Below are 12,120 nucleotides of genomic sequence, written 5' to 3'. Positions count from 1 at the left end.
ACTTAACCCTGTGCCTGGTGCACAGCTGCTAAGCCAGTGTTTGATGAATGAATAACATGAGGCTTTAGCATATCTGTAAATATGCCAACACTCATTCAGATGCCCTGGTAGGTAACAAAGATAAGGCCATTAAATTAAACTCCAGGCAGCCAGGTGCAGTGGTTCACATGCCCAGCCGCTCACACTTATATACCATATTTCCTTGAATGAGTGGGGTTTTGACACCCAATGTATATCATGATGCTGGCCCGAAAGACTGGGGGCATTTTGCTTTAAAGCTTTAGTTTAGAAATGGCAAACAGCAGCTTAACTTAACCATAAAAGGACAAAGCCCCACAAAGGTCTTTTGGGGGAGGACTTTACCTTGTGTAAATGCCAAGGAGTCCAAATGGTCCTAGTTCCTAACTGGAGCCAACATGTCAATATAGATCTTCACCAAAAACAAATGTCCATGGCACCAGTCTTCATTAGGTAGGCCCAATTAATTTATTTTTGGGTTTCTTTTTTCATTTGGTTTAAAGATGTGGTCTTGCTCTGTTACCCAGGCTAGAGTACAGTGGTGTGATCATAGCTTACTGCAGCCTTCAACTCTTGGGCTCAAACCATCTTCCTGCCTCAGGAAGTAGTCTCGGGTAGCTAGGACTACAAGTATGCACCACCATGCCCGGCTAATTATTTTATTTTTGTAGAGACTTGGTCTCACTATGTTTCCCAGTCTTGTCTCAAACTCCTGGCCTCGAGTGATCCTCCCACCTCAGTCACCCAAAGCGTTGAGATTACAGGCATGAGCCACTGCGTATGGCCAGTAGGTTCAATTTAAGAACATGATTTTTGCTATTATAGTGTAACTGGATCCAATGCACTTTTCATTTCAGGAACTGTGACCAAAAAAAAAAAGGCAGACCAGGCAAGATGGCTCATGCTTGAATCCTAGCACTTTGGAAGACACAGGCGGGAGGATTGCTTGAGCCCAGGAGTTCAAGACTAGCCTGGGCAACATGGTGACACCCTGTCTCTACAGAAAATTTAAAAATTAGCCAAGCGTGGTGACATGAGCCTGTGGACCCAGATACTCAGAAGGCTGAGGTGGGTTAGTTACTTAAGCCCAGGAAGTCAAGGCTGCAGTGAGCTATGATTGCAGCCTGGGGGACACAGCAAGATCCTGTCTCCAAAAAAAATAAAAAATAACTAAATAACTAAATAAAAAAAATAACTAACCTGTGTACTTGTCTTACCGGAAAGGGGTCCCTCCCGATCCAGGCCTCGAGAGGGTTCTTGAATCTCCTGCAAGAAAGAATTAAAGGTGAATCCACAGAGTAATGTGAAAGCAAGTTTATTAGGAAAGTAAAAAATAAGAGAATGGCTACTCCATAGTCAGAGCAGCCCCAGGGCTGTTGGTTGGCTATTTTTATGAATATTTCTTGATTACGTGCTAGACAAGGGGTGGATTATTCAAGAGTTTTCTGGGAAAGGGGTGACAATTCCCAGAACTGAAGGTTGTTCCCCATTTTAGACTGTATAGGGTCACTTCTTGATGTTGCCATGGCATTTGTAACTGTCACGGCACTGGTGGGAGTGTTAGCATGTTAATACATTATAATTAGCATATAATGAGCAGGAAGGACCACCAGAAGTCACTTTCATGGCCATGTTGGTTTTGGTGGGTTTTAGCCATTTTTTTCTTTTTTTTTTCAGAGTCTTGCTCCATCACCCAGACTAGAGTGAAGTGGCGTGATCTCTGCTCATTGCATCCTCCGCCTCCTGGGTTCAAGCGATTTTCCTGCCTCAGCCTCCTGAGTAGCTGGGATTACAGGTGCCCGCCACCACACCCAGCTAATTTTTTTTTTTTTTTTTTTGTATTTTTAGTAGAGATGGGGTTTCACCATGTTGCCCAGGCTGGTTTTGAACTCCTGATCTCAAGTGATCTGCCCGCCTTGGCCTCCCAAACTGCTAGGATTACAGGTGTAAGTTACTGCACTCGGCCCTTAGCCACTTCTTTATTGCATCCTGTTTTATCAGTGGGGTCTTTGTGTCCTGTACCTTGTGCTGACCTCCTATCTCATCCTGTGACTTAGAATGCCTCACCTCCTGGGAACTCAGCCCAGTAGGTCTCAGCCTTCTTCTACCCAGTCCCTATTCAAGATAGAGTCACTCTGCTTCAAATGCCTCTGACACTCTGGCTAGCAGAATACGTTCATGTGTTGGAAATGTTGGGAAATGGCCCTAGCTGCCTCTAAATGTCATTTTCACAATGTATTTGGCATACTAATGGCATATTTTTTCCTTCAATTCGAACATATATTGAACACTTATATCAGCACTGCTCTAAACCAAAGATAATCAGCTAAAGTGCTCAACAAACATATTTGCTTGCTAGGAACTATGCTAAGTTACACACACACACACACACACACACACACACACACACACGCATTTTTTTCTCCCATTTAATTCTCATATTTATTCTATTTGTGTTTCTTTATGTTGAGACAGAGTCTTGCTCTGTCCCCCAGACTGGAGTGCATGCAGTGGCGCCATCTTGTCTCACTGCAACCTCTGCTTCCCCGGCTTAAAGGATCCTCCCACCTCAGCCTCCCAAGTAGCTGGGACTATAGGCATGTGCCACCATGCCTGGATAATTTTTGTACTTTTTGGAGAGACAGGGTCTCACTATGTTGCCCAGGTTGGTCTCAAACTCCTGGACTCAAACAGTCTTCCCGCCTTAGCTTCCTAAAGTGCTGGGATTACAGGCATGAGCCACGTGCCCAGCCACTCACACTTATTCTATTACCCAATGAGTGGGTATTAGCCCCGTTTTACAGTGTTAACACTGAGTAATCCTACAGCTGGTAAGGGGTAGAGCCAAGGTGCATGCCATGGTCCACCTACCCTGGACGCTGCTCTTGGGACAGTCCCTTTGGTGTTCTGCCTCCCAGACCATAGTGAAGAAGAGGTGTCATGCCCTGGTAGGGAACACTGGCCTGGAAGAGTTCATGGTGTTACAGGTAGTTAGGGCTGAGTGGCGCAGCAGAGGGCTCTCTCCCACCCGTTAGGAATGTCGAGTGATAACATTGCCTCTCTAAAAGGGATAAACTGGGAGCCCATGCCAGGGAGAGGCCATTTCCTGATGATCCACACCTGTTGCCCTAAAGTGTTAATTGAATGCAGGCACCAGGGAGAGGCAACTTCCCGGGCACGTGCATTAAGATGCACCGCATTAAATGGCGGGTGGGGCACAGTGGCTCCCGTCTGTAATCCCAGCACTTTGGGAGGCCAAGGCAGACGGATCACGAGGTCAAAAGATCAAGACCATCCTGGCCAACATAGTAAAACCCCGTCTCTACTAAAAATACAAAAATTAGCTGGGCGTGCTGGCACCTTCCACCACTAACAATGGAACTGCTAAGAATGGCCCGCAATGGTCCTAAATACAAGGGTGGGAGAGAGAAGTACCCTCTTTATGTAAGTACATTCCTTATACGGCATTATTTTATTTTATTATTATTTTTTGAGACGGAGTCTCACTCTGTTACCCAGGCTGGAGTGCAATGGTGCAATCTCGGCTCACTGCAACCTCTGCCTCCTGGGTTCAAGCAATTCTCCTGCCTCAGCGTCCTGAGTAGCTGGGACTACAGGCGCGTGCCACCACAGCCGGCTGATTTTTTGTGTTAATAGTAGAGACGGGGTTTCACTGTGTTAGTCAGGATGGTCTCGATCTCCTGACCTCGTGATCCGCCCACCTCAGCCTTCCAAAGTGCTGGGATTACACACATGAGCCACCGCACCCGGCCGGTATTATTTTAGAAACCAAGAACTGTACACAACCTAAATGCTGGAGGTGCCATGAATGACAGTCATCCATGGAATGGCTGAGGCAGCCATAGAAACTGCCCACCAGGCTTTTTTTTTTTTTTTTTTTTTTTTTGATGGAGTTTTGTTCTGTCACCCAGGCTGGAGTGCAATGGCGTGATCTCGGCTCATTGCAGCCTCCTCCTGGGTTAAAGCAATTCTTCTTCCTCAGCCTCCCAACTAGCTGGGATTACAGGCGGCTGCCACCACACCCAGCTAATTTTTGTTTTTCATCAGGCATTTTTATTAACATGTTGTAACATTCAAGGGGAAACAGGACCCAGAACTATGCGCCCCCGTCAACCACATAAAAATATTCTCAGGAAAAGAACAGTAAAGAAATATTCCCAGAATGTTAGACTTGATTAACTCTGGTTAGAGGATCACAGTGGGTTTCACATTTTCTTTATTTTCTGGTTTTTCCATATAAACGTGTTTACTTTGATAAAATATTTTTTGAGAATTTCACACTTTTATGTAATATACACTTTTATGGTCTGACTTTGTTCTAAACATTACTGGGATTCTGGGTTGCTTTTTGTTTTTGCTTTTAAGAGATAGGGTCTCTCTTAAAAGCAGTAGCATGATCTCGACTCACTGCAGCCTCAACCTCCCGGGCTCAAGTGATACTCCCACCTGAGTCTCAGAGTAGCTGGGACTACAGACATGTGCCACCACACCTAATTTTTGTGTTTTTGTAGAGACAGGGTTTTGCCATATTGCCCAGACTGGTCTTGAACTTTGGGCTCAAGCAATCCACCTGCCTCAGCATCCTGAAGTTCTGGGATTACAGGCATAAGTGGATTGGGTTTTATTTTTGTTGTTGTTGAGATGAAATTTTGTTCTTGTCGCCCAGGCTGGAGTGCAATGGTGCAATCTCGGCTCACTACAACCTCTGCCTCCCAGGTTCAAGCGATTCTCCTGCCTCAGCCTCCTGAGTAGCTGGGATTACAGGTGCCTGCCACCACGCCCAGCTGATTTTTTGTATTTTTAGTAGAGCCGGGTTTTCACTATGTTAGCCAGGCTGGTCTCAAACTCCTGAGTTTTTTAAAGAGAGATAGTTGATGTTTTTATTAAGCTGCGTATGAATCCACTTTTAAAGTTTTGGCTGGGCGTGGTGGCTCATGCCTGTAATCCCAGCACTTTGGGAGTCCGAGGCGGGCAGTTCACAAGGTCAGGAGATCGAGACCATCCTGGCTAACACGGTGAAACCCTGTCTCTACTAAAAATACCAAATAATTAGCCGGCGTGGTGGCGGGCGACTGTAGTCCCAGCTACTGGGGAGGCTGAGGCAGGAGAATAGCGTGAACCCGGGAGGCGGAGCTTGCAGTGAGCTGAGATCGCGCCACTGCACTCCAGCCTGGGAGACAGAGTGAGACTCCATCTCAAAAAAAAAAAAGTTTTAAAATTTAGTATCTTCAAAAGGACTTTGAGGGATGCCCCCAATATTTGCATTCAGAGCAAAGGCAGATGAAATTGGAGAGAGCCAAAAGGTCAGTATGTCTTTTTTTAAAGTGGAAAATAAAATCTCTCTCTGACTCTCCAGCTGACCTGTGCTTCCTAAGGAAGAGAGCTGATGGATGGATGGCAGTAATGTTCATCTTCCTTCTTCTTGGAGTTCTCCCCACCTGGGGGGCAGAGTGACAGGATATCAGCAGACAGCACTGAGAAGTGGTCAGGTGCCCACCAGTGGAAAACAGCATCATCCCCTCCCTTCTACGCATCACCCACTTTTTTTTTTTTTTTTTTTTTTTGAGACAAGGTTTGGCTCAGTCACCCAGGTTGGAGTGCAGTGACATAATCTTGGCTCACTTCCACCTCCGCCAACACCCTACTTTTTTTTAAGAGACTGGGTCCTGCTCTGTGGCTCAGGTTGACGTGCAGTGGTGCTGTCACGATTCCCTGCAGCCTTGAACTCCTGGGCATCAAGCGATCCTCTGGCCTTGGCCTCCTGAGTAGCTGGGACCATGGACATGTGTAACCATGCCTGGGTAATTTTTAAAAATAGTTTTTGTAGAGGTGGGTTCTCACTGTTGCCCAAGATGGCCTCAAACAAACCTCCTGCCTCCGCCTCCCAAAGTGCTGGGATTACAGGTGTGAGCCAGCACGCTCAGCCCCTCAACCCACCCTGAACTCACCCCTCCCTCCTCTATCCCTCTCTGAAAAGGCCCTGTGGTAAATGGGTTTTGCTGGGGCAGCACCACATCCAACTCCCTTTCCTATGGGGAGCAGCGTCTCCTCTTCAATGTTATGGCCCCAATGGGCTCCACCTCCTCCTGCTGTGTGAACAGGGCCACCCAAGCTCCTTATTCTCATGGGTCAGAGGTGGGCTCAGAGAAAGGCACATGGGCCCAGGCAGCCAATCAGGATCCTCCCTTCGGATTTTTTCAAGTGGAGTTGGATGAGACAGACTGCATTTAACAGAGTGAACTTGAAAACCGAAGCAGGCTTCCCTCCCAGGTGCACGAGGCCATACTTCCTCTTTCTGCTGACGCTACTCTGAGTGGATTTCTATCACTTCCAACTGAAGTAATTTTTTCTTTCTATATTTTCCAAATTTTAAGAGACTGAGTCGGCTGGGCACGGTGGCTCACGCCTGTAATCCCAACACTATGGGAGGCCGAGGTGGGCGGATCGCCTGAGGTCAGGAGTTCGAGACCAGCCTGACCAACATGGAGAAACCCTGTCTCTACTAAAAATACAAAACTAGCTGGGCATGGTGGAGCATGCCTGTAATCCCAGCTACTTGGGAGGCTGAGGCAGGAGAATCACTTGAACCCAGGAGGCAGAGGTTGCAGTGAGCCGATAACACACCACTGCACTCCAGCCTGGGCAACAAGACTCCATCTCAAAAAAAATAAGGAAGAGACTGGGACTCGCTGTGTCACTCAGGCTAGCATGCAGTGGCATGATCAAGGCTCACTATAGCCTCAACCTCCTGGGCTCAAGTGATCCTCCCACCTCAGCCTCTCAAGTAGCTGGGACTATAGGTGTGTGCCCCGACACCTGGCTCATTTTTTCAATTTTTTTTGTAGAGACAGGGTCTATGTTGCCCAGGCTGGTCTCGAACTACTGGGCCCGTGATCCTTCTGCCTCAGCCTCCTATGCAGACAGGGCCACAGGTGCACACCACCATGCTCAGCTAGTTTTTTGAATTTTTATCGAGATAGCATCTTTTATGGTTGCCCAGGCTGGTCTCGAACTCCTGGGCTCCAGCAATCCTCCCACTTTGGCCTCCTAAAGTGCTGGGATTATAGGTATGAGCCACTGCGCCTGGCCACCAAATTTTCTTTAGTGAAGACACAGAAATTTGAGTTTTGAGAAAAAGTCCTGAATTCCAAAATCACACATCAAAATCAAACGTCGATATGGGAAATGAACGAACTCCCTCTTATAGACAATTCCCCCTTTGCCCACGGGCCTCCAGTGCTCCCTCGCCCACCCTCCCCAGCCCCGGGGAAGAGGCTGTTTGTTCTTATTTCTCTTCCACCAGGGAGCCACGGTCTGTGTTCATTTTAATCACATTCTATTTCAAAGAATCCATGAAGTTTCTCCACCATAAGTGAACAAAAAAGCAGCGCACAGGTCTTAGGATCAAGCCCTAAGATGACATGGAGGCCGGGCGACGTGGCTCACGCCTGTAATCCCAGCACTTTGGGAGGCTGAAGCAGGCAGATCACCGGAGGTTGAGAGCTTGAGATCAGCCTGGCTAACATGGTGAAACCATGTCTCTACTAAATATATAAAATTAGCTGGGTGTGGTGGCACGCGCCTGTAATTCCAGCTACTTGGGAGGCTGAGGCAGGAGAATCGCCTGAACCTGGGAGGCAGAGGTTGCAGTGAGCCGGGATCGCGCCACTGCACTCCAGCCTGAGCCCTGGGTGACAGAGTAAGACTCGGTCTCCAAAAAAAAAAAAAAAATGAGAAGCTGTGCCTGGAGTTCTGTCATGTTTGGGGGAAATGCCCGTTATTGTGCTGGGAACATAAATTACAAAGAGTGAAGGTGTAAAGTTAGTAATATCCTCAATGTTTACATTCAAACTACAATGAAAGTTAAACGCAGTCACCATTTTGGACATTTTATTTATAGAAATTTCCAGCAGAGCCATTGTTAAGTACCTCTGTCAGGAGATACCTGTGAGAACCTAGACGGGAAAACAGCCACAGGTTGATCTGCATCTGTTCTTCCCCAACACTCCACACACACCAGAACAGGAATAGCCAGGCAAGCCTCTGGGTGCGCGGTGATGCACTGTCTGAGGCACAGCCCAGCACGTGCTTCCTCAGCACATGCTACACACACAGATCTGGACGAATGACAGAAACTTCACAGATGTAACTTCCAAGTGCGACCTCAAATGACAACTTTCTCAGGTGGTGCCTGGACAGGAAAGGCACCGGAACAGAATCTGTAGAAAACCAAACCTATCATGATCAGCATTCCTACCCGACGTTAACCTCCTAGACTAGCTGACCTTATTTTGAAAGAAATCAAGTGTATACAGTCTCTTCTTAAAAAACTGTGTAAACGTTGTAAAGTTTTTAGGGGCTGTTTATAATCTGAAGATTTATAAAAAATTACTGGACTTGTTAGGACTATAAATACTAACCCCGCCTCCCCCATGAAAAAAGCAATTGTTACAAAAATATAAAAAATATACTAGCTTCTACGATTTAACCTTTTCACCAGAAACCTCACGACTCTGGGACTAATCCTGGTTTATATACCACACAGCAAGCACAAGTGCAATTTTCTCCATTTTTTAAGGAAGGAAAAGTTTTAGAACATTCCCTTTTGTTATTTGAGATTGTGGCTACTTTCTTCATAGGGGCTGTGATGTCGGTGGGTAAGGACAGTTGGGAGTTTCTGTTTCCTCTGCACGGACCCGGTGTGGAAATCACAGCATAGAGGCTGCTGCCTCACTCCTCGGCCTCTTCTGCTTTCTCTCCAGCTTCTCCAATCCCATTTTGGGACATGCGGGGTCCCAGGCTCCTGAGCTTCCCTAACTTCCCACTGGGAAAGGCAGGGAGGATGGGGAAGCTCCCAGTGAGGGAGGCGAGGGCTAAGCCCGTAGCACCGCAGCCTCGAGTGTGGTCGGCCCACCCAGGGCTGCTAATGGCAGAGAAGCCGCATGCTGGGGGATGGCACCCTCCTGTCCTGGGAGAAGCCTGATGCCACAGGTCAGAGTCTGCAGCCTGGGAGGGGAGCCGGAAGCTAACATGAAGGCAAAACACTCTGCATGAAAGCACGGCAATGAACCTCCAACCACGACTCACTGACTCCTCCACAGCAGCCAAGCTGCCAGGCACTTTTACCACCTAAAAGCTAGGAAACCGACCAGATTCAGGCTCGCCACCATTCAAGAAAGGACAGGGCCTTGGCTGCTCGGCAGGTCCCGGGGATTGCCCTTGTGGGGAGGATATTTTCAGCCCTCGTTTCCCCGCTGTCGCCAGCAGGGGGCGGTGTGCTCACAGGCTCGGTCAGGCCCCGGAGAGAACAGGCACCGGTCACCCGCGGGATGGGTCCACACCATTCCAGCGGCTCTCTCCACGAAAGTGGGACACTGCCGGGCCACACCATGTGTCACTGAAATTCAGGGAGACCTCTCAGACGGGGTTCCAGCCTACGCATGTTCAAGGGAACCCCTCATTCCCAAAGCCCGCCGGGCGCACAGAATTCTCAGGCCTGGCTGCGTTGCTGGGAAGCGGAGGCCCAGTTCCTCCTGCAGCCTGGCTCACACCCACGCCTCACCGTGGGGCCCTCTGACCGTGGCCGCAGCCCCCAGCATCTACCCCAAGCTAGTGCAACATCCTGCCCAGTCCACGTGCTACTGCGCTCCCCGCGCCTGCCTCCAGGCCACCGGGCGGACCCTTTCTCAGCCCCAGGGGCCTTCCAGGCCCTTCTGTTCAAAGGACCGGATGCTTCACACCGCTAAGGGCTTTATTTCACAGATCATGGTGGTGAGTTTGGATTTCCAGCCCTCACCACGGTTAAGTCACACATTTCCCGACACCTGCTCATTTCTCCAGATCTGAAACATCTCACCCAACACATCCTAGTTGTTGTAAACCCCAAATGAACTTTCCAGAAGCAAAAACAATAACAGATTCAGAGAACCCTGGTCACACCTGCTGAGCAGGTCCCCTCTACTCTGGTTGCATATAGAATGCTTGTTTGCTCAAAAGAGAGGCGCTCTCAACATCAAGGCACAAAGAAAGACGTCTCCGGGGGCAAAATGATGACGAAGTGACCAGCGGCCTCTGCGAGGCCCGAGGCAGAGTCACGGGGGAGGCGAGTTCAGCCTGGCGGGCATTGGGAGGAAGAGCCAAGGACAGGTCTCCCGCTGGGGCTCAGGCGTCCTCATGCGTACTTCTCCAGGAAGTTGATGTGGAAGTCTTTCACCTTCTGCAGCACCGTTTTCAGCTTCTCCACTGGAGGGAGGATAGTCATCCTGGCAGGAGAGACAACAGTGTCAGCCTGGCTGCTCTGCAAGATGGGAGAGGAACGAATCCAGCGGCTAAACTGCCTCTAGGAATGGAAGAGGGAGGTCTGCCTGGTCTGCTTCGACAGCTCCAGCCCGGACAGTGCCCAGCACTTGGACCACTTTCCCCTTCATTCACATGTTGGTTTTTTCACCCAAGTAATACACGTGAACAAAAGCAATAAACTGGAGCAGCATTTAGGCTAAGACATATCCACCCATTACTGCAGAAGGCCTGCATCACCTTTTTTTTTTTGAGATGGAATTTTTCTCTTGTTGCCCAGGCTGGAGTGCAATTGCGCGATCACTGCAACCTCCACCTCCCAGGTTCAAACAATTGTCCTGCCTTAGCCTCCCGAGTAGCTGGGATTACAGATGCCTGCCACCACGCCCAGCTAATTTTTGTATTTTTAGAAGAGACGGGGTTTCACCATGTTGACCAGGCTGGTCTTGAACTCCTGACCTCATGATCTGCTCACCTTGGCCTCCCAAAGTGCTGGGATTACAGGCATGAGCCACTGCACCTGGCCACATTTTTTTTTTTTTTGGAGACAGGGTCTCACTCTGCTGCCCCAGCTTGAATGCAGTAGAGTGATCACAGCTCACTGCAGCCTCAAACTCTTGGGCTCAGGCGATCCTCCCATCTCAGCCTCCCAAGTAGCTAGGATTACGGGCATGCGCCAACATCCCTGGCTAGTTTTTAAACAATTTTTTGTAGAGACAGGGTCTTGCTATGTTGCCCAGGCTGGTCTTGAACTCCTGGACTCAAGCCATCCTGAATTTGGCCTCCCAAAGCGTGTGAGCCACTGCACTCAGCCCTCTGGAACATTTTGACCACTAATCAGAACTTTCTCTAGAGTATGACTCGGGCTTTCCTAGAGTTTCAGAGAGAGATTTCACTCCTACCTGAGGGGCCTTTTTTTTATCTCTAGTCAGTCTGACAGTGAGACACCCTCCAGTCACAACTCTGCTCCAAAGGAATTTCCAAGTTGCCACAGTAACTAACACCTCCCTCTGGTGCACCAAAATGCTCCCTGGCCTTTCCGGCAGCCCTCTTGCTTAAATCACTTTCTCATCAAGCCATCAACCACTGAGATGAGCCTGACCAGGGGTGGGAAGGCCAACCGGACAAGGTTTGTCCATCAAGGGACACGACCCACGACCTTGCCTAAGTCAAGACTTGGCTCCGGGTGCTAACAGCTCATGCCATTTCTTTTTTTTAGCATCTGCTGCAGGAGACCTCTGAGAGCAACGTGTGCGGGGAAGATGTTGTTCTGAAGAGAACTGGCATCAGCGGAAAACCTCTGCTCCAGCCAGCTCAGCTCTGGGCACTGGCATTCCCATCCATGCAGGGCCAGAACGGGGTATGCCCTGGGCGTGAGTGGAGCAAATTCCACTGCAGTTCCTCGGCAGGCTCCGGGATCACAGGCAGCGCCATGGCCCAGGGTGCCGCCAGGAGCTACTAAGCACATGCCAGCACCACTCCAGGCACTGGCAGCTGTGTGCTGCCATCGCAGAGTTGAAAACGGACAGCGAAATAAAAAAACACCCTACTAGGAACATTTCAGACAGCGATGGGACAGATGGCGGAGGGGAGAGACAGAATAGTCAAGGAAGACCTTTCAGGGAATATAACCCTGAGCAGACAACCACCCAGATTTTCTTAATCCCTGGGCAGGGTCTGAGCTTGGCTCTGCAGCAGGACAGAGTAGGGGTGACTCGAGAGAGGACAGGGTCTCCGCACCTCTCTCTTTGAAGTAGTCCTCTGCTCCATGTCAAGAAGTCCACA

General features: G+C 49.2%; 1 protein-coding gene across 2 annotated transcripts in view; it reads right to left on the bottom strand.

Moving 5' to 3' along the window:
• Positions 1 to 7,912: 7,912 nt before the first annotated feature.
• The window catches only part of GPT2 (glutamic--pyruvic transaminase 2), a 47,413-nt gene continuing 43,205 nt past the window's right edge, over positions 7,913 to 12,120 (bottom strand). For both annotated transcript variants that reach the window (XM_055366732.1, XM_004057602.5), the window contains exon 12: positions 7,913 to 10,301. In XM_055366732.1, coding sequence (XP_055222707.1) covers positions 10,211 to 10,301 — 91 coding nt within the window. In that variant the 3' untranslated portion in view covers positions 7,913 to 10,210. The remainder of the gene's footprint in view (positions 10,302 to 12,120) is intronic.

Source organism: Gorilla gorilla, chromosome 18 (assembly GCF_029281585.2).
Source record: "Gorilla gorilla gorilla isolate KB3781 chromosome 18, NHGRI_mGorGor1-v2.1_pri, whole genome shotgun sequence".
NCBI lineage: Eukaryota > Metazoa > Chordata > Mammalia > Primates > Hominidae > Gorilla > Gorilla gorilla.
Note: the sequence above shows the minus strand (reverse complement) of the source record. Positions and strands in the feature narration are given on the sequence as shown.